This window comes from Monodon monoceros, unplaced genomic scaffold (genome assembly GCF_005190385.1).
Source record: "Monodon monoceros isolate NGI ecotype Baffin Bay Population unplaced genomic scaffold, NGI_Narwhal_1 Super_Scaffold_14, whole genome shotgun sequence".
NCBI classification, from domain to species: domain Eukaryota; kingdom Metazoa; phylum Chordata; class Mammalia; order Artiodactyla; family Monodontidae; genus Monodon; species Monodon monoceros.
Genome location: NW_021703770.1, coordinates 74,680,856 through 74,704,257, shown reverse-complemented (window position 1 = coordinate 74,704,257; position 23,402 = coordinate 74,680,856). Strand labels below are relative to the sequence as shown.

The 23,402-nt window shown below is 40.7% G+C and overlaps 1 protein-coding gene across 1 annotated transcript in view; it reads left to right on the top strand.

Annotated features, from left to right (window-relative positions):
• The window catches only part of SNTG1 (syntrophin gamma 1), a 327,320-nt gene that overhangs the window by 250,802 nt on the left and 53,116 nt on the right, over positions 1 to 23,402 (top strand). Inside the window, exons 13-14 of the mRNA XM_029222453.1 lie at positions 19,897 to 20,013; positions 21,240 to 21,311. Coding sequence (XP_029078286.1) covers positions 19,897 to 20,013; positions 21,240 to 21,311 — 189 coding nt within the window. The remainder of the gene's footprint in view (positions 1 to 19,896; positions 20,014 to 21,239; positions 21,312 to 23,402) is intronic.

Here is a 23,402-nt window from a genome sequence, read left to right as displayed (position 1 = left end):
GTAGACGTTTCCTTGTCTCAGGAGCTAGGGCTTTTTTACAGGAGCACTGAGAAATCCAGAGAGTTTTATTTCCTTGTAGTAAAGTGAGTGGACACAGATACTTTGCAAGTTAATACATCTCCTTTAATGTCATTTTCTTCATAATCATCCACCGTGGTGCCCACTGTATTATGAATCCAGTTTAACTAGAGCACACTTTGTATGGTTGCCCAAGCAGTAGTCTTTCCATATTGTGGAACAGTTTCTAACATTTTGTAGACAGCATCAAATTATAACAATGAGTGACTCTGAATCCCATAACCAAAAAGTGTACTCAAGGGGGTATTACATGTTAAAAGGGGAAGTTAGCAAAGGATACGTAAAGACAAGCCCAGTAGGTGCAAATGTTTTTGTTTTTAAATATACGTGGATAGAACAACTGCTATATTTTGCTTCCTTTATCACTTCCTTAAGGGTGACTTAATTGACCAAACTGTATAATCCTTTTCCCCTGATATGTGAAAGAAGATTTAAGTGATTAGTGCTGCAGAAAAGCACAGCAAGAATGTTCCCGTAAGAGAATCATTCATCCCATTTGGGGTTTAATGGATTGACTCTATGCTCCATAGTGCACGCACTGCAGAAACCTGCTTTATTGCCAGAATTCCCTTCCTACCGGTTTTTATGGTATAGGCACTAGCGCAATGCTCCTGTCCACTGTGTTCTACTGGACTCGTTTCTAGTGCCTTTGAAGCCTTAGAGTATAACCCAGATGATGTGGCTAATATGTTAAACGATTCGTCATTAAGAAATACTTTGAAACAAGCTCACTTCAAACAGAAATACTGCGCTGTTTAGTTGTGTACTTTTGCAGTATTTTTCATTACAGTATTTTTCACCTGAAGAACAAAACAGCTCAAAATGCAAAACTGTCCATTAAATTATATTTATAGTTACCTTCTAGCTGCAAAAAGTAGATGTAGGCTTGGGAAATGGGGGAATATGTTATAAAATGATAAACACCGTGTCTTATACTTTATTATCTTTTATTAGCTTAAGAGAAATATATTTGGTGTGCTCTTCCTATCATGAATAACTCAGGGCCAAATATTGTAAAACCAGTAAAATATATACAAACCCAAAGCTAAAAGTAGGAAGACTGTCATATTCAAAAAGAAATCGTGGTTTTACAGCAAACGGAGGCTGATGCCATTTGTGTTCAGTTGCAGGCCCCAAATGAGGTGGGTGGCAGCTGTCCTCCCGAGCTGGGTCCCAGGTGGGAGGACTGCAAGCATCTGAGTCAGACAGGCGCTACTGAGACACCAGAGCTGGGGAAGAGAAGAGTTGTCAGTGAGAACTGGGCTAAAACATAAACACAGAGGGTGAGCTAAGGATTCTAAAGTTAAGTATGAGAAGCAAGGTCTTAGTGGAGTGAAGCAGGTAGGCGATTGTCAAAGAGGAGAGTATAAAGTCAAGTTGTCTGTGACGTGTGTGTGCTGGGGCTTTGCGTCAACAGAGGTCAAGGTAGGACAGCTTCCAAGGTAAAAAGAACTGTGTGTGGCTGGACAAATCGACAAGGGAAGGAATCATTTTATACTAATGAAGGCTAGGAAGACGTGATTTTCAAGTGAAAAGTGATCATTGTGTCAGGCATCAGAGGGACCCAGTGACATGTGAAGGAAATGCATCTTCAAAGTAAGGGCTGCAGCTCATGTCATGTTTCCCTTGAAGACTCACGGAAATAGATCTTCCAGATCAAGGAAAAGACACAGCAGGAGCATCCTGGGACGGGCACCCGTGCTTTGGGGGACATTCTGTCTGGCCCTTTTGCATTTCTGCAGGTCTTGTAAGCACACATTTTGTTTCAGGCTATTTTTTCAAGGGTGTTTACCTAGAAAGCAGACTTAGAAAATGGAGATAGTTCTTCCCTCAGAACCAAGGGAAGATGTTCTTACCTTCCATTTGGAAGTCTTGGAAGGTAGAGATGATATCTCCTTCCAGAGCAAAGGGAGGTTGTGCCTACAGCCCGTTATAAAAGATTCAGGTTCCCTAAACTCAGGGATCCTCGCATGTGATGCAACCCATTGTGTGCTGACACATCTGACACAAATATGCTGATACTCATGGTGTTTGCTGTGCCATGTTGATAAAGTCCTTTGTCTCTGTCCCAAGAATATAATGTCTTGTGCCAGCATCCATAAACCCGTGAGAATTCAGGAGCTTTTGCAAAACTTCACATCCTTCCTGGTTCACAGCGGTTTGCAGTGAGGATGAGATGCTGACAGAAACATTGCTTTTTGGTAGAAGAAGGATGATTAATTAGATTTGAAAGAAGTCCATGCACCTCAGCAGCAAACACGTTGATTGCTTGTTAATGAGAATTGTTTGTTTTTTGTGTTTTTTTTGCGGTACGCGGGCCTCTCGCTGTTGTGGCCTCTCCCGCTGTGGAGCACAGGCTCCGGACGCGCAGGCTCAGCGGCCATGGCTCACGGGCCCAGCCGCTCCGCGGCACGTGGGATCTTCCCGGACCGGGGCACGAACCCACGTCCCCTGCATCGGCAGGCGGACTCCCAACCACTGCGCCACCAGGGAAGCCCTGTTAATGAGACTTCGAGATGAGGTTCCAGGCGGAGGACTGGGAAGCAGATTAAAGAACAGCCTCCTGAATTGAGCATCATCGGATGTTCTCGGCTGCCCTTCAGGTGGGGCAGCCTTGCCCAGCCCTCCGGCTGCAGCCTCAAGTCTGTCCCCCTGTAGCAACTAGATTTGTGCTGGGGCAGCAGAAAGGGCTGACCCTTTTCAGACAACAGTTACAGAAATTCCCCTGCGCTGAGCATTAAAGAGGGGAAATTTATAGGCACTATGAGGAGAAATCCGGTGAATAGCTCTGTACCTGGTTCACCTGGGAGATGAGAAGGGGGTGCACGTAATGTCTCATAAGGAAGAATGACAAAAAGGGAAGAAATGCTCCTTGCTTTCTAGCATGGAGCGTGCTGCAGGCTCTGTCGCTCTTGACTCCACCCTCTGGATCCTCGGAATCACTCTTTCCTTTTTCATGAAAGGAAACCCACGTTTGCACCTGAGTCATTTCATCAACTGCTTCCTGCTAATAGAATTTAGGGATTCCAAGAGGCTCCTTTAATTCTGCATTCGCTCTGTCCCTCTGTGGTTCAAGCTGGTGGTGTTTCTGCTGAAAGAGTTTTCTTAGTAATTCCTAGGTCTCTCATAGATCTCAAAAACATTCACTCTTCAGGACAAAAGCTAACTTCACAGATCTTTCTGAGAAGGTCTCTCTCAGCCTTCTGCTGAGGTGTCTGGAGACAATACCCTTAAGACCCCTAGAGACCCTCCAGTTTAGCTGATGAGATCTCTGAGCACATTCTTAATCCCTGAAAAGGACTCTCCGCGAGAAGTTTTGATCCTTCTAAGATCTGGGGGAAAGGTTGTAGATCACACACCTAGGATTTCCTCTGTGCTAAAGTTTCAGGAGCCGCCCGACTTTTATCGTATTTGGGCATCTGGAGAGGCAGAGACTATTCAGAATCGCCAAGCCCTGGTTCGTTATATCTGACTGTTCTTCACCAAGTTCTGCCCTTCCTTCCCTCCTCTCACATTTTATGTTCGAGGCAAGAAGAAACCAGGCAGCATCTTCAACATTTTGCTGAAAATCTCCATAGGTGTGTAACCAGTTATGCATAATGATTGACGGTTTTTCTTCCGCGTAACTGCAGGAAACAGTTTCACCAAGCTTCCTGCTGCTACACTGTCTTCCAGTTTCCAATAACACGTTCCTGACCTTCTTCTGAGCTCTCTTGGCAGATAGCTTCCCCAAGTTCAGATTTCTGCTGACGGTCAGTTCCAGTTGATGAAGGCTTTTACGATGTGATCTAGGCCCCCTCTCTTGTGCTTCACCCCATACTTTTCCAGCTTCCACCCACTGCTTCTCAATTCCAAGCCGCTCCCACCTTTTAGGTATTTATTAAAGCAGAACTCTACTTCTGGTACAAAAATCTGTGTTAGTTTTCCATTGTGGTATAGCAAATGACCATGCATGTAGTGACATTAAACAACACACGCTTATTATCTCACAGTTTCTGTTGGTCAAGAGTCCAAGCTTGGCTTTGCCAGATCCTCTGCTCGGGTCTCACAAAGCTGCAGTCACGGTTCTGGCCTCCACTATTATCTCACATGAGGCTTGGAGTCCTCTGAGACCCTCGGCCCCTAGAGGCTGCCCGCCATTCCTAACACATGGTTCTCTCCACCATGTTGGCTTCTTTAAGGCCAGTGGGCGTTGTCCCTGCTGTTTCCAATCTCCTTTAAAGGGCTTACCTCATTCAGCTCCTCCAGGATCATTTTTCTTTTGATTAAATTAAACTCAACTGATTAGAGGCTTTAATTACATATGCAGTATCTCTTCATCGTCACCATAAAAAGTCACCATAAGATTAAGGAAGTGGCATCTATGCTATTCATCGTTTCCTACACACACCTAAGAGAAGGGCATTATGCACAGCTATGGGCCATCAGGCAGTGTGGTAGCATCACTTTTTTAAAACCTTTTATTCTCTTTAATAGATTTATTAGTCCTTCAAAAATTCTAAATGATTCTTAGGGATTCTCTTAAAACTTCTGCATGATCACCTAGAGCAGGATCCCATGATAATCTGGAGACTCAAGTAGTACTAGCTGCATGAATGAATCTCTTCATTTTCCATATCCTTTATGGTGTCTGGCAAGATTAGGTGGTCAATAAGGACTTGACATCTTAGAAAGGAAGAACTAATGTAGTCATCGTCTTCTATTTGCATAAGTAAGACACTAAGTTTTGAGGAGATACCTATACTTGGTTCCTGAGATAGACCCCCGTTACCATTAGATCATAAAAACAATTTTAAAGAATTATAATAATGCTTTTAACATTTGAGAAAATAAATAATTATAACAATACTCATTTCTCTAACCGTTATATTAGTTAGGGTCAGTAAGCTGCCATAACAGAGAGTACCAAAAGTGTGATGTCTCAAACACAATATAAGGTTAATTGTTTTCTCACTAACAGTCCAAGATAGGTGTTCTGAACAGACAGGCAAATTCTTTCCTCACTGTGATCCAGGAACTCGTCCGGTAGCTCTGCCACCTGCCAGGGTCTTGGTATCAAAACGCATCCAGTTGGAAGAGCAGGATACAGGAGCCTAGCCTGGAAGTGGTCCCCATCACCTCAGCCCCCGACCCACTGGTGGTTCTAGTCACATGGTCTTACTTACCTGAAAAGAAGCCTAGCATATGTGGCCCTTCTGGATACCTCGCTGTATTTTTCAACTTCATTACTAAAATCATCTCTAAATCTTAGCATGTTATCCTTGCTTGCTATGGGCTCAGGTGACTTGTGATGAACAAAAGTTTCTTATTATACAGTCATATTCATTACAATTATAAAGTCTTTATTTTTTTAATTTTTATTGGCATACAATTGATTTACAAGGTTTGTGTTAGTTTCAGGTGTGCAGCAAGGTGAATCAGTCATACATATACATATATCCACTCTTTTTGAGATTCTTTTCCCATATAGGTCATTACAGAGTATGGAGCAGAGTTGCCTGTGCTATACAGTAGGTCCTTATTGGTTATCCATTTTATACATAGTAGTGTATATATGTCAATCCCAGTCTCCCAGTTTACCCCCTCCCCCTTCCCCCCACCGTAAACATAAGTTTATAAGTCTTTAATTTAGAGTTGGCTTTATAAATCCTTGAGTTTAGTTTTCTCATTTTACACAGAGAAAGACCTCAAAAGGTTAATTTTGTTCAATGCATTCTCTTTCTGTTGTGTCTATAAGCTAAACTTTTTTAGGTCTTAATGGCCCAATATAAATAATTCATTCTTACTTTTGAGGAGCTTAAAATACAGTCTTGGTTAAATGACTTTCCCAAGGTCAGGAGGCAAGTGAATTGCAGAAACAGGCTTACAATACAGGTTTCATAAATTGTATTTCACCACAGCAATTAGTACAGTCTTTAGTCAATGATAGGCTCCTATTTTATCTCTGATCCAAGCAAGACACAGAATCGGATGCCTTAGCTTTTGACAAGGGAAGATGAGTGACCAAACATCCCAGGATCAATTTGGACTATTTGCTAATGTATTTAAATGAGTCATATCAATGTTGGGTTTATTTAATTTTTCAAAGAATTATTCAAATATAACTAGGTATTAAGTTATTGTCTAATTAAAGTATTTTAAGGTGGAAGAATTAATTAAAAATATCACAGTGTAATTCTCTTTGAAATATTTCCTCGAATCCACACTAATGTATCAAGGATAAGTTTCTCGAGCACATTTTCTCAACACACTGATTTTTGCATTGCTTTAAAAAATATGTCACCAATAATATGAGAAGCAAAATAATGGCCACCAAAGAGGTGTCATGTCCTAATCCCTGGAACCTTTCAATATATTACCTTACACGGAAAAGGGGACTTTTCAGACGTAATTTTGGTAGAGAATATTGCGACGGAGACATTGTCCCGTATCGTCTTGGTTTATCCAATGAAATCACATGAGTCCTTAAAAGCAGAGAACCTTTCCAGGCTCAGGTGAGTGAATGAGAGAGAAAGAAATTATAGGGACTGTGTGACCATGGAAGCAGGGCAGAGATGCCTAGGTGCTGGCTTTGAGGATGGAGGAGGGGGTCATGAGATAAGGAATGCAAGCAGCCTCTGTAAGCTGGAAAAGGTGAAGAAATGGGAATGCAGCCTGCTGACATCTTGATTTCAGCTCCGTGAGAACAGTTGTAGACTCCTGACCAACAGAACCGTAATATAACAAATTTGTGCTGTGTTAAGCCACCAAGTTTGCAGTAATTTTTACATTCCTGCAACAGGAAACTAATGCAGGTGTTGGTATCTGAAGATGAAGCGCCGGTATAAAGTACCAAATATGTAATTATTTGTAAATAAATGTAGATCCAAAGGCATCATGTAACAATGTGGGTTTTTCCCATCTGCCTTCTGCTATGATTTTTGAGTGAAAAAGCAAGGAGTGGAGTTCCAAAATCTTTTTATAAAACATTGGCTACCCCAATGGAAGCAGGAGGAGGCAGAAAATGTCTCTCCTCCGCTGTCTTAGTGGAGAACACCTTACATACATAGAGGATGGAGGAAAGCAGTTATTCCTCAGGTGCTGAGCTCTTCTTGAGAATCTTCTTGAGGTTCTATGGACACCCCCTCCATTCCAGAAGAGGAAGTAACCGTAGTTCATCTCAGCAGACATTCTTTGCAACAGAAGAAGCCTCTCTCAAGTTTTCCACTTTAGACAGTTTTACATCACTGAGAATTTATTTGATAATTAGAGTCAGGGTTTAGGATGGGGTTTGCTATAACAGCAGTTTCCCTGCCCCAGTGAAATAGTATCAGGTTTCTACAAAGTCATAAACTTTGACTCTATGTGTAGATTACCTCTGTCCAGATCTGTATTCATGATTGATTTGATTAACTGAAGTTAGAGAAAAAAGGTCGTGATTTTGCTCAAAAAGCTGAAAAATGCTTGTTGCTCTTGTTTGTTTTTTATTTATTCAGTTATTGGAGTTTTTATAACATCATTTCAATTGAGTAAGAACTTAACTACAGCCTGGTATTAAGGAGAATGTATTATTTATGCAAACGTAGACACTAAAAATACACTAAATGGAAATACAAGTTGAAAGTCCTGTAGAAGGAGAAACTAATTGTTCTGTTATGAAATATCTGTTAGTGACAAAAATGCTTTTCAGAAAAAACTATTTCTATATTTCAATGGCTTATTTATTTTCACGATGGCCCCGTAGTCACTGGTGTTTATCAGAATAGGAAATTAGGCCAAGCCTCACTATAAGCTCTCTAAATTTTTAGTAATTTGATTCCCTTCATAAACTTCTTGCATATGTGGAACTTATTGGGTTTTTTCCTCTGAAATTATGTAGTAGAAAAAAATTGTAATGTCAGTATAGCAATGAAATTAAAATGGATTGTAAGAAATGTGATTTGATTTTATTGCTTCCATATTAATTTCAAATACACGTTAGCTTAGTCTACTAAAACACGTTTCGTTGATCCCCACAGAATCCTCTACGATCCTACCTATGATGTTCTATTTGCATGCATATTTTTGACAGCAAAATTCCACTACATCTCTGCTACAGTAATACATATCTAAAGAAATACTTATATTGAAATAAAGTATCAATGAAACCCCCAGGCCTGAATATTTCTAACCTGTAACTATTAACAGACCTTTTAGGTTATAATGATGCCTTAAGACTTTTAACCTTTTCAACCAACCATTCTGATGAGAGTTTCCTTTCTCCATAGATATTTATTTATCAGTAAAGGTGTTTATTAAGTGACATACGGGATTTCACTTTTCATGACCAGTCCTCGTGCCGTGTCCTGCTGTTTCCGTGGCTGCAATCATGACACGTCCTGGGTGCTGTCACTGTGGGTTTGGGCACATTTTAATCTCACCACCAAAATGAGATTTGGCAAATTGCTTGAGACGTTGATTCAGCAATACAAAAGCAAGTATTGAGATTTAATTTAAAAACATGGAGTAATTAATTTGTGTTGTGAAAACTTCAGCCGTAGGAGGACTGTATTTAGTCTCAGGCAGGGAGACGTCCCCTGCGGAGAGGTGTCTTGGTTTGTGCTGTTTGCACCCCAGGCTTTTGCTCCCTCTGTCAGCCTCCCACTCTCAACATGGAGGGGTTCACAGAGACCAGTCAAGGTCACCTGCAAACCGCTTCTTCCTGCACCTTTGAATCTGCATTCTCCTCACCTCCTTTGCTCCCTGGGTCTCCTGTGCAGGATCGTTGGATCCTGTAGTTCCTACAAGTGGTGGCTCATTCCTTCCCCGACTCTTCGTCTTACTAAAGGCGGAGACACAGGCCCCGAGCTCGTTCCCGCCGAGCTGTCACTTAACGCTCCTGCGTCTCTGTCCACATGCGTGCGCGCACACGCGCACACGCACACGCATTCAGTTCAGCTCCACCGTCCGAAATATCTCCACCGTGAGTCCTTCAGTAAAGCCGGGCCCCCCGGGGCCCGCGGGGGGCTCATCTGAGGTCACGGTCAATCCCATCTCATCATCAACTATCCTCTCCAGACCACCTTCTCCAGCTGCCTGGCCTCTCAGCCCCCAGGTGCTCCTGCAGGCGCCTGCATTCCCGCAGTGCCTTGCTGCTCCACGCTCTGCCCTCTGGCGGATTCTCTGCTCCTGCACACCTATCCTCAAATGTCCCCTCTGGGAGACCCTTCGGTCGGTCACCTTGTGGGAAATGCCAGCCCCTTCGCAGCACTTCCCGTCTTCCCTTCCCTGACTCATTTACCTCATTTCCCTTGCAGTCCCTTGCTCTATAGCATAACAAATGTTTTACTTTTTTCTATTTTAGTTCTCAGTCCTCCAAAGCGCAATCTAAGTTGTACTACTGCATTGTGTATTCAGTTCACTGCTGTTTCGCAGGTGTTTATGACAGAGGCTTGAACAAATTACTGCAGTTTTGGAGTGGGGAAAGGGAAAAGGCACAGGTTACAACAGCTGAAAATGCTACCTTTATACACAGAAGCTTTGCATGCCTTTGTATCTGCTGTATCTCTTGGCAAATATGTATGTACATAATTCACAAGTACATATGGAAACCAGTGTATATGTATTCATATATGTATATGTGTTGTTTTCCTCTTGAATTGTGAACTATACACATATATGTGTGTATGTATATGTGTGTATGTGTGTATATATATATATAGAGAGAGAGAGAGAGAGAGAGAGAGAGAGTTCTCCTCTTTAATTGTGAATCACGGTGGCCCAGATGTATTTTATAATTGTCAGAGAAAAGCCGGCCCTTTAAGGAGAGCAAAGTGGTTCGGGTGACACCGACGGGTCTGCAGAAAGCAGGCCCCAGCCCTGTCCGTGCCCCCGGCCCCCTGCCTCTACCCGCTCCCTCGCGCTGGCACTGGGGTCCCTTTCCCATTGCCTGATCGCTTCTCTCCAAAGCACCCTGGCAGAGCCCCAAGCTGCTAAATCTCCATGTCTTGCAAGAAGCCCCCATAGCCAGCGCTTTGCGGTGACAAATCCGAGCGCCGGCCGTGGTCCCCGTGCGAGGGGCCCGGCGCTGCCCCAGAATGCTGGCTCAGCAGAGGTTTTCGGGGAAGCGGCTGCAGGCAGGAGAGGAGCCGGGTTTTTGCAGCTGATGTAAACGTGACAAAAGTTCACCTGTAAACTCGCGATCAAGCAGGTTCCCTTCCCCATGGTGAGCAGTATTTCTTTCCGCTTCTGCCTGACCACTCAGGGGACATTTAGCTCATTTTGCAACTTTTTTTTTTTTCCATTTAAATCTCTCCTTGAAATTCGTTTTTGTAAATTTCTCCTAAAGGAACATTAACACAGCAAACGTTTTGTAAGAGCCTCCACAAACATAAGATCACCTGCTGGGATGTTCCTCAGACGGCAGGCGCCTGACGTAGCAGCGCGGCCCGGGAGAGTGGTCTTCCCGGGGAGAAGTGCCCGAGGGCCTGGCTGTTGCCCTGCGGGAGGGCGAGCCGGCCTGGCTCCCAGGGCGATGGTGGCCTTGAGGCCACATAACGTCAAGGCTGTGACGGGACATAGTCTGGCCCATTTCTTAAGCAAAATGGCCTCAGGTGCTGGGAGGGTGTCGCTGACCAGGTGAACAAGGGGCGGAGGAGACAGGAGGCACCCGTAGTAGAAGGCGAGGGGCCCAGTCCAGGCTCCACCCCAGAAGATGCTGAGGGAAAACTCCAGTGAGGTGCGCCGTGGTTGCCACGGCCACATAGCATCATCAGTGCAGACTCGCTTGTGTCACAGTCTCTTGGAAACAAGATCAGAAGCAGACGTGGTTCTTAGGTGCCCTAGATGCTGCAGTCTGCAATAAAGGCCTGTGGATCGTAGAGGTGGTTGTGATTTGGGAGACACACATCTCTGCTCCTTTGATTCAGGGATTTTTTTTAAAATAAATTTATCTATTTTATTTATTTATATTTGGCTGCATTGGGTCTTCGTTGCTGCGCACGTGCTTTCTCTAGTTGCGGCGAGCGGGGGCTGCTCTTCGTTACGGTGTACAGGCTTCTCATTGCGGTGGCTTCTTTTGTTGTGGAGCACGGGCTCTAGGAGCGTGGGTTTCAGTAGTTGCAGCACGCGGGCTCAGTAGTTGTGGCTCACGAGCTCAGTTGCTCCGTGGCATGTGGGGTCTTCCCGGACTGGGGCTCAAACCCGTGTCCCCTGCATTGGCAGGCGGATTCTTAACCACTGTACCACCAGGGAAGCCCTGATTTAGGGATTTGAGATGAATTCTGAAGGTCTGCAGGGGGAGGAGTACCGCAAGGATTCTTATTCTCTGGCCTCTGTATCCATCTTTGATCACTGTGACCTCGGGAAACATCTGTTACTCCACCTGCTCTTAGTTGTAACATTTAAACTTCTGCTAATCAGCTGTGTACACCCACGTACACACGCTCAAGGGGTCGAAAACTGGTCTCTACCCCTTGAGCATAGAAACGCAACTGACTGTTATGCTGACTCGTATGCAGTGTTAAATTCACTTAATTCTGTGTTCCTCTCTTCAGCTCTATGTAGACTTCTACACGTCTTGATACTGAGCTGAAGTGTCAGCTATTCTATTTTTATCTCTAGGTATGTGTCTTATTATTTTGTAATTTCCAGTTATCTGATACAAGTTTTGGACTAGTCATCTAAATTTTGAGGATACTGAGTATAGAAGTTTTTAACTCTGAACCTGGTACACCCAGAATCTGAACCTTCTATGCATGTGTGCTTCCCCTATTGTCTTTTCTCTCCTGGTTTTCTGAATTCTATTTAATTTTGCCTCCTTGTATGGTTTCTCAGTATTGCATAAAGAGTAGACGTTGCATGTAAAAATCATATATGTGACTTGAGGCTCCAGAGGATATCTTCCTTCAGAGAGTGTTACTTTTATTTCTGGCAAAATAAAATCAGAAGTACGATTTAACCCCAATCAGGATTGAGTGCTTGTGAACTAGGCTCCCATCCTTATGAGGCCTGCCCTGTTACTCATTTATGTTTACTCTTATTTTGTATCCTGCTGAGTTTTTTCTTGGAAGGAACTGAAATCCAACATGTGTGACTTGAACCTTGAATCTACTGAGACCCACCATTTCAGCCCCCAGGAGCCAGCTCACAAGGGATGGACCCTGAAGCTGGGAAGTGACCCCAAAAGGGTCCTCACCCATCTGAGCTTTCCTTCCACTAGGAGCTGGGCTGCTTACGTCTTTGTGCCTTGATAACACTGAAATATCTTCTAAAATGGTTTTATCCTCATTTTAGGTTTTTTGCATCTTTTATTCCAGCTGTTCCTGGGAGGGGGATGGGTCTTCAACAAGCTTGTCCACCACTGTTGTGTTTGGAAATACCCTGTTCACCAAGAACCCTGCATTTCTTTTTCTCTTTCAAGTACAGTTGACCTTGAACAACATGGGATTAGGGGTGCCAACCCCCTCTCCGTGGAAAATCTGCATATGGCTCTACATTCGGCCCTCTGTAGCCAAGTTGCCTCCATATACGCGGACCCACAAGTGCGGATTCAAGCAACCAGAATCATGTAGTTTTGTAATATTTACCGTTGAAAAAAATCCACATGTAAGTGGACCTTCACAGTTCAATGCATGTTGTTCAAGGGTCAGCAGTACTAGAAGTCTCTTCAACAAATGGTGCTGGAACAACTGGACATCCACGTGCAAAAAAAAGTGGACCTAGACACAGACCTTACATCCTTCACAAAAATTAACTCAAAATGGATCACAGACCCAAATGTAAAATGCAAAACCATAAAACCTCTAGAAGACAACATAGGAGAAAATCAAGATGACCTTGGATATGGTGATGACATTTTAGAGGCAGCACCAAAGGCAGGATCTGTGAAATAAATCATTGCTAAACTGAACTTCATTAAAAGAAAAACCTTTGCTCTGCAAAAGACACTATCAATAGGATGAGAAGACATGCCACAGTTTGGGAGAAAATATTTGCAGAACATGTATCTGATATAGGACTGCTATCCAAAATATACAAAGAACTTTTGAAATTCAACAATAAGAAAACAAACAATTTACCTTAAAAGTGGGCCAAAGACATTAATAGATACCTTACCAAAGAAGATAAACAGATGGCAAGTAAACATGAAAATATGGCCCCCATCAGATGTCATCAGGAAAATGCAAACTAAAACAACGAGATACCACTACATACCCATTACAATGGCCAAATCCAGAGCACCGACAGCACCAAATGCTGGTGAGGATGTGAAGCCACAGGAACTCTAATCCACTGCTGGTGGGAATGCAAATGGTGCAGCCACTTCGGAAGACAGTTTGGTTGTGTCTTACAAAACTAAGTATGCTTTTACCGTACATTTCAGCAATCACACTTCTTGGTATTTACCTAAATTAGTTGAAAACCTATGTCCACACAAAAAGCTGTACATTGCTGTGTACAGCGCTTTTATCATGATGGCCCAAACCTGAAAGCAACCAAGTTGGTCTTCTGTGGGTGAAAGGATAAGTAACCTGTGCTACCTCCAGACAGTGGGCTGCTATTCAGTGATAAACTGAAATTAGCTGTCCAGCCATGAAAGACATGGATGAAACTTAGGTGTGTATCACCAAGTGAAGGAAGTCAATCTGAAAAAGCTACATACTGTTTGATTCTAACTGTATGCCATTCTGGAAAAAGCAAAATTATGGAGAGGGTGACAAGATCATCGGCTTCTAGGGGTTGAGTAGGGAAGGATGAAGAGTCTGAGCACAAGAGCTTTAGGGCAGTGAAATGATTCTGTACGACACCATAGTGGTAGATACATGTCCCTGCACACTGTTAAAACCTACAGACTGTACAACACCAAGAGCAAACCTTAATGTAGACCATGGACTTCGGACGATAATGTGGGTCTACGTAGGATCAGCAGTTGTAACAAATGTGCCGTCCGGTGGGGGGATGCTAATAGTGGGTGGAGGCACAGAGGCTGTAGGTATCAGGGCAGGAGGTCTGCAGGAAGTCTCTGTCCCGTCCACTCCATAATGCTGTGAACCTAAAACTGCTCTAAAAATTAAAGTCTATTTCAAACAAGAAAAAATAATGTACAATAAAATGATCAAATTTAAAGAATAAAATGTTGCTGTGCAGCACAGGCTTTGTGTACTGGGTGTGTTTTCACAAGTAGCTTAAAAAAGTTTATGCAAATCAAAACGTGCAGTGAGATATCACCTCACACTTGTTATAATGGCTAAAATCAAAAGATAAGAGGTAAGTATTGATGAGGGTGTGGAGAAGAGGGAACCCTCCTACACTGTTGGTGGGAATGTAAACGGGTGCAGCCACTCTGGTAGACAGTATGGAGGTTCCTCAAAAAAACTAAAAATAGAGCTACCATGTGATCCAGCAATGCCACATCTGGGTATATTTTCAAAGGAAATGAAAACAGGATCTTGAAGAGATATCTTCCCGCCCATATCATTGTGGTGTTATTTACAATAGCCAAGATATTGAAACAAACTGTTAATAGATGAATGGATAAAGGAGATGTGAGTTTATATATATATATATATACACACACACACACACATATACATGTGTACACACATATATATGGAATATTATTTAGCCATGAAAATGAAGGAAATCCTGCCATGGATGAAGCTTGAGGGCATTATGCTAAAAGAGAAAGATAAATAATGCACCGTATCACTTATATGTGGAATAAAAAAAAATAAAGTCAAGCTCCTAGAAATATAGGGTAGAAAATGATTTCCAGCAGCTGGGGGGGTGAAGGAAACAGGGAGAGATTGGTATAAGGGTGCAAACTTTCATGTATAAGATAAACAAGATCTGAGGACCTAATGTATACATGGTGACTATGGTTGATAACACAGTATTGTATATTTAAAATTTGCTAAGAGATTAGAATTTAAATGTCCTCACCAAACATATATGTGTGTGTGTGTGTGTGTGTGTGTATATATATATACATATATATATAAGTAAATATGGGAGTTGATGGATATGTTGATTAACTAGATGGGAAGCATTCTTTGACAATACATGTGTATATTAAATCACTTTAATAGTTTACATTTTTTTTATATCCCTTCCTAGCAGGGGTATAGGGCTTTGGGGAACATATAGGAAGGAATGGGTAAGGGTATGTTTGTTCAATTTGTATTCTAATGACTCTGTGAATGCTCATTCTTAGGCCTTCCCTGATACCCCCATTACTTTACAGCTCTTGTGACTGGGTGTGCCTGATCTCGTGTTCATTACTGAGCAAGTGGCATCAGTGTTGACTAAGAACTCTACAGGCTTTCCCCCTATGCCCATCAGCCAGGGCTCCTTGAGGGTCAGTCAGAGCGCCCACTTAGGAGCCCCTGGGCTCCATAATTCAACACCTGTTCAAACCATGTGCCTTGGAGGGTAGTGGCCAGGATCCGCCGTTTCCATCCCCCTGCGGGGTCTGTGAGGGATTCTCCCTTCCAGTGCCTCTTTTGTTTGGGGGTGGGCCGTTAGGGTGCATTCTGCAGAATTGGAAGTTTTCTGGGTATCATCCACAACCCGAAAACATTTAACCTTCCTGTGTAGTACACCCTGGCCCCAACACCGGCTGCGAGGTGGAGAAAGTTGGCCCGTCAACGGGTCTCTAAATTCTAACACCATTATTTTATTACCCAGATTCTATTTTTATTTCCTGGGAGTTGTTAATGGGCTTTGCTGGTGACACTTTGCAGTTTGAATTTTTAAAATATTACTTATCTTGGTTACTGAGTGTTTTTGGTGCATTCAAGTAGAATGTCTCATTTGCCTTGCCCTGGTTCTTATTTTACATTTTTATTTGTCAATTTATACCTCAATAAAGCTGAAAAAATAGGCAAGTCTTCGAAATATTTATCTGAAAAGTGTGTGATACATGGTTGGCAGTTCGCTTGTCATTTCATAGGTATAGCAAACTATTTTCTTTTAATTCTACTTGTTTCTAAAATATTCTGTTTGAAATATCCTTATGCCTATATTGCTCATGTTTCTTTTTTAAAATAAGATTTAGTGATACAGTTTTTCTTTAGAGTTATTATTTGCTGTGACAAGTGTAGGATGAATTTTCTGAAAATGCATTATGTCTCCTCAACCATATAATCATTTCACAGGAGTCAAGGTAATAATGATGAGAAAAGCAAGTGCCTTTTGGTCTTTCTGCAGAACTGAGAACAACCCTCTTCCTTGGCATAGAAAGTGATTAGGTCGATCTTCGGCCTGGAGAACAAGCATGAAGAAATACCCCTTGCAGATCCGATAATCCCATTTTTATTAGTTACATCCTCAGCTCATTCCTCCAAGCTACACTCAGTTCAAACTAATAAAATTGTATTTAATGATAATTCTTGAAACATATCAATATGTCATCCTTAATATTTCAGCTTCCAGCAAATTATAGATGTGGGAAGAGACAGCGAACTCAAATTTCAGTCTTAGGAAGCTCAAATATTTCCTTCTCATGATTATGTACACCACTTTAATCTCTTTTTTCCTCTTGCCAATGCAGAGAAGTCATAAACACAGAGAAACTGTAAGTTTTATCAAATTGAATTAAAATGGAAGACTGACTTAACTGAGAAATAATATAATGATTAAGTTGATGTAATTCATAACTAAAATTTTATATCACTGCAATGGCCCCAGAATGACAGGGTGATTTAACCCTGTCGTTCGTTGGAAGACTTTCTTCCTATAAAACTCACAAAACTCTATTATTTTTAATATGAGTTTGTTATAAAACCGTTATTAATAATACACAGTGTGTGCTATTTTAAAAATGGGATTTTATAAACTATAATACATGTATAGAAATTTCATAAAACATAGATGTACAGCTTGATTATTCAAAAGCCAAACCCTGTAACCACAATCTGGGTCAAGAAAAGTGGCTTGTTCCAGCTTAGATTCTGTATTCTTCCCCATGCACAACTGGCTTGCAGGCTTCTAGAGTAACTACTATTCTGACCGTTTGTCATCTTTACTGAAGTACTTTTTATTCCAACCAAGAATGCATTCCAAAACACGACTATAGTTTGTCTTAATCAAATTATATATATATATATATATATATATATATATGATTATATATCTCCTTTTATTCAACTGTGTTCTGTGAGATTCACTTCCATTGTTCCATGTAACTATAACGTACTCATTTTCCTGGCTGTATACTGTTCCTTTATGCTATCACAATTTGTTACTATATTCATCTACAGAATGTATCATAGGGTACATGGTTTATTTTAAGCCATTTGTACATGGCTGGGACTAAGAATAATGTTACAAGGAACATCCTTGCCATGTGCCCTGGGGCACAGGTATACACATTGGGTTGAGTTTATATTAGAAGTGAAGGATCAAAGCCTCACCAGCTGTCAGAAATGCATAATGGTTTAAAACTGTGATGGTTTCAGGTCTTCCATTTAAGCATCTAATTCATTTTGAACTGATTTTTTATACTGTGTAAGATAAAAGTCCAATTTCATTCTTCTGCAGGTGGATATTAAGTTTTCCCAACACCATTTACTGAAGAGACTATCCATCCCCCATTGTGTGTTCTTGGCACCTTTGTCAAAGATTTGTGGACCATATATGTATGCATGGGTTTGTTTCTGTATTTTCTACTCTTTCCATTGGTCTACATCTGCTTTTAGGCCAGTATCTTACTCCTTTGATGATTGCTATTTTGTAATACATTTTAAAGTCAGCACATGAAATACCTCCAGGTTGTTCTTCTTACTCAGTATTGATCTCAGGGTCTTTTGTGGTACCCTGTGAATTTTAAGATGACCTTCCTACTTCTGTAAAGAAAGCCGTATGGATTTTGATAGGGATTGCATTGCATTGGTAGGTCACTTTGGATATTATGGATATCTTAAAATACTAATTCTTCCAGTTCATGAACACAAATGTCTTTCTATTTATCTGTATCTTTAATTCCCTTCGTTAATGCTTTATAATTTTCAGTGTACAAGTCTTTCACCTCTTTGGTTAAGTTTATTCCTAAGTGTTTTATCCCCTTGTTGTTATTGCGAATGAGATTAATTTCCTTCAAAGACTTGTGAATGAACTCCTTCAAATAAAGTTAAAAATAGCTAAAGGGAACAAAATTAAGGACCAACGTGCAAACCTAGATAGTAATGGAATAACTAAATTTAAAAAGAAATGAGGGCTTCCCTGGTGGCGCAGTGGTTGGGAGTCCACCTGCCGATGCAGGGGACACGGGTTCGTGCCCCGGTCCGGGAAGATCCCACATGCCGCGGAGTGACTGGGCCCGTGAGCCATGGCCGCTGAGCCTGCGCATCCGGAGCCTGTGCTCCGCAACGGGAGAGGCCCCAACAGTGAGAGGCCCACGTGCCGCAAAAAAATAAAAAAACAAAAAAAACAAGGGGTTAATAACCTCACCCATTTAGAAAAAAAGAAAAAAATAAATGAAAGCAAGGAAAAACTTTGAATCACATTTTAAAGCAGGTAAAATGTTTCCAAAGTTTAAAAATAGCATTTCTATTTTTTTTCCATTTCATTACCTAGTGTGTTCCATATATTTGTCATAAAAGATCTTAGCAAATGTTTTGAATAATCTGCTCAGTATTGTGTTTCTTTGAGGATTAAATCTGCTTTTGAAGGAAAAAGAAAAAAAGCAACTGTTTCTCTACAATATGATAGCAAGATAGACCATGTCTACTGGGTCTAGTGTTAATAGTCATTAATACCCACAAAGCTGTCTTTATGTTGCAAACAGGGACCAGTACAACATGTTTATTTAACATTTTTCCTTCTTCCTGTCTAACTGCTATGTTTATTATCCAGATTATACAGCTGTCCCTTGGAGGACTGTCCCTGCAGAGGACTGTTTCCAAAACCAAACCCTGCAGATGCTCAAGTGCCACAAACCCCTCTCCCATATCCGCAGGTTCCAATTTGCAAATTCAAACGACCGCGGATTGTGTACTGTGTTTACAATCTGCAGTTGGTTGAATCCGTCAGTGCGGAACGCTTAAATACTCAGGGCCGAATGTAATATATTAATTGTCACCGTAAAATAAGACATTCACACTTTCTAAAGCAAAAGAATCTCAACCTAATTGTTGCTGAGACAACAAACAGCACAATAGATATGTACAATCTGCTTCCGAATAATTTTATATGTGATTCTGAGCTAATGGTAACACAACATTTAACTGCATTGACCTCCCTGTAATATTTCTCAGGTTGAGGACGACTTACGTGTAAATAGGAAGGTGTTTTGTTGGGGTTTTTTTTCCCCATGGAAAGCAAACACAAAGTTAGACTAGTGGTATACTATAAGTCAAAATATTTCTCTTCTCTGAATATATTTGTCAGTTGAAACAAAGCAGTGCCCAGTTGCTGTGACTTTCACACTTAATCCATCAGTATAAATATAGATACATAACATTATCCTAAATTTGGGTTAGCCCTATTAATTCATGAAAAAAATAATAATTTTGCTGCATATGAAATTCTAGGCTGGTTGTTGTTCTCATTTTATACATTGAAGTTTATGTTCCATGATATTCTGGCTTTCATTCTTTCTCTTGAGAAATCAGTTATCAACGTAATTGTTGGTTCCGTGAAGGTAACATTTGTTTCTTGATAAACATTGATGGAAACATAAAATCTTATGAGTGGTTCACACTCATTTATTGAAGGTAAATCTGGTTAATATACTTTTTGCATCAATTAAACTGATAATTTTATGAGAAAATTAAAATACCACAAAAGATACAAAAAAAACACATAAGCCACCTGAAATGAGGCTTTTTTGACCAGTAGTCATGTTCCGTTTCCTTGCAGATTGTCTACATGGGCTGGTGTGAAACACGGGAACAAGGTCCCCTGCAGGACAGCGCGTACTCGCCGGCGTTCCTAGCCCTGAGGGGATCGTGTCTTTATAAGTTTCTGGCACCTCCAGTAAGTGTTTCTGTTCAACATTCCTTATTTTTCCCATATTATCACAACAGAGTGACATCAGCTTAACAATAACAAATGATATATTACCAGTATATTTCAAAAATAAGATACAGAAAAAGATAGAAAACAGTCCAAATGCTTCTGAGAATTTCTTGCTAAAGATATAAGTTCTGGCATTAAACATTGGCTTTATAATCCTTGAAAAACCTAGAAGGCATTTCTGTGTCGACATTTATGACAGGCTGAATATGTTTATCTATATGGCACAGGTCTGTCTAAGTCAAATCAATGGTGTTTGTGATAATCTGTTACATCCCATATCTCGTCATCAGGCTTCGTGTTAAATATGTATGGCGATCTACTGCACCTAAGGCCTTGCTTTTGGAAACATGTACTTTACACAACAGTAGATTCTCAATGAATATTTATTGACTATAAATATTAAAGCCAGACCACTCACTTGCAGGTCTAATACTACATAGGGTCTTGGCGGGATCAGGTTAGACTTGCTGTAATTTCGAATATCTGTGTCTACACAAAGTTCAAATCACCCGGAAGACAGGGGAGAAAAACATAAATATTTATACCTTTTACATTATTCCTACTCTGAATAATTTCTTATGACTGGACAGACTAATACATGTTTCAGACACAAACAAGTGAAACAGCTTCACTGTGGTGTCTGGTGTTTCACGACGTTCAGAACACGGTGTGACTCCCTGATGTAAACTATATCTTTCTTAAAGATCAAAGCCAGCGTGGATCTGGTATCTAGTGTTCTTTGCATGTAACAGGTGGTAAATGGAGAAAAAACTATGACATGTGTGAAATATGAACACTTAGTATTTTCCATTTACAGTTACCCAAAATATTGGCTATATTCCCCATATAAAAAAGTGAATCCCACCCCCAAAAAACAACACTTAGTATTTATGTAGAGAGAATGCACACACTACTTAAAACACATCAAGACACTGAGCAAAGGTAAATTGTTGCTTATAATATAAAACATCTGCTGAAAGAGGGAGGGAAATTGTGTGAAACTTAGGAGAAAGGAAACAGAAACATTGTTGAAGGTCAAGGACGTCTAGGAGGAGAACCTCACAACTTAGAGATGGCCTAGAGCACGTGTGAAGCTCCATGTGTCCACCATAGTGTATAATAAAGAGAAAAGCAGGGGCCCTCTTTCTAAAACAAATGATGTATTAGTTTCTCATTTTTTCAAGGTGACCACGTGGGACTGGACCCGAGCAGAGAAAACGTTTTCAGTTTATGAGATTATGTGCAAGGTTCTCAAGGTAGGACCAGCGAGCACTGATGATCATAATGGCTTTTCCTTGGCCAGGAGGGGTTCTGGGCTAATAGGTAGTTCGTGAAAACAAGTGATGCATGGATATGAAGGAAAATACAAGGTAAAGACAAAGAAAAGAAAAACACATATGAGAAAAGGTAGAGTGAAGAGAAATGCTCGGCTTCGATAATTCTGAAGCAGATTCCGAGGTTCCTCCATGTGGGGGGGGGGCAGTGGAAACAGGAGGAAGCTTGTCAGGGGTCCTTTGAGGATGAAGTAGAAAGTCAACTGGAAATAGTCTGAGTTTAAACCACAATTATTACCATAGTCCTATTTGCTATGTAAAGTACAGGAGAGAAAGATTTGGATAAGACTTGGAATTAGAAAATACAGAAAATATAAAGGTATATGCAAAGAAAGGTATGTTTAAAATATGTTTAAATCCCATGGTTAGGTTGTCTCTCTGGGTGTGGAAACGAATATATAATTGTCATAAATCAATTAAATTTCTGTGCTGTACACGGGATTGTTGCAATGGAAAGTCATTGAGAATTCTGTAAAATTCCAAACAGTTTTTGCGGCCATTTTTAAGAATCAAAATGGGAATGATTTACAAAACCTAAATAATAATCTCGTCCCTTTCCAATCTGGGGTCTGTAGGGTTGGAAGTACTACAGATTGATATTAAATCGGAGTTAAGGTTGACCTTGTTTGTGTAACCAAGGAGAACTAAGTTCCTTGTGTTTTACGTCAGTTACTTCTCTTCCAGTTAAAGAATCAGCAGAGTAGAAAATGCTGGAACATTTACAACATAATGAATAGAATCAAAAGTGTCTGAAGGCAGGGAGACAAAGAAAATATGATTACCTCCAAAGTGTTCATAATTTTTTCTTCCGTCCAGAAGAATCCTAGATTAAAGCTGACATTCACAAGAGCACAAGAGCTAAATAAAAACAGGTCATTGCTTGCACCTCGCTGTGGATGGTTTTGGTTCTATCGTGGGACTATCGGTGGTGGAAAAACTCTAATACCCTTGAGTTTATTGTCAGCAAAGCAGTTCTGGCAACTCCTAAAAGATGTGCCAGCATCTGAAGAAAAGGAGATCGTACCCAGCTCCAAAGTAACCACCAAAATAGCTAATGAGATAGCTTTCTAATGGAATTTTATTTTTTTACCAAAAAAAGAACTAGTGAAATTAAAAAGAAAGAATGAAAGAGATAAAGGAATAAAGGAAGGAAGGAGGGAAGGAAGGAAGGAAAGAAGGGAGGGAGAGAAAGAAAAGATAAAGAAACCCAGAAATTAACTACCCTAACAGTTTATTTGTCCACACCCTATCCATACATTAACTTTTTCATAATAGTAATCCAGCCTGCATTTCTATATTGTTGTTTAGTCTTAAATTATTTCCAGGTAGCTACCTGGTCTTTATTTTGAACTTTCAAAAATAATGCAGTCTATAAGGACAAGTTTAAAGGAGAGACTAAGAATTATGCCCGGCTCCATATAAACACTCATTATTTTATTTCTCTTTTTAAAAATTATTTGTGCAAAGTTAGAATTTGGTTTGAATCTGCTTTTTCATATAATATGACTTGAGATTTTTATGTCAGTTAATATTCTTCAAAAAAATATGACTTATTGTTTTATTTTATCTATCTGATCATTTGGCCATACTTTTTGGCCAGTACCTGAGTTTTGCCATTTAGATACCTCCGCATTTGTTCTATCACACATATCACAACTGTCATTCTTTGATTTATTTAACAGATAATTGTTGAGTGTTGCTACTTACCAGGTTATCGGCTAAGCACTAAATACTGGAGACAAACGCAGAAAAAGCCCTGCTTTCATTGAGCTTACATTTTTCTTAGGGTGACACACGTTTGGTTAAAGAGGCCAAAAAAAAAAAAAAAACCCCAGCAAAGAATTGATCTTTGCCCACAAACTTTTGTTAACTTCCGAAGTATTTCCTTTAATCTAAATTCTGAATTTTGGACATCCTGGGTGGAAATATCCTGATATGGTCAAGAGGCTAGGTTTACGTATCTAAATTGTCTCTAGAAGAGCCATAATAATTTATACTGCTATCGTAAATATC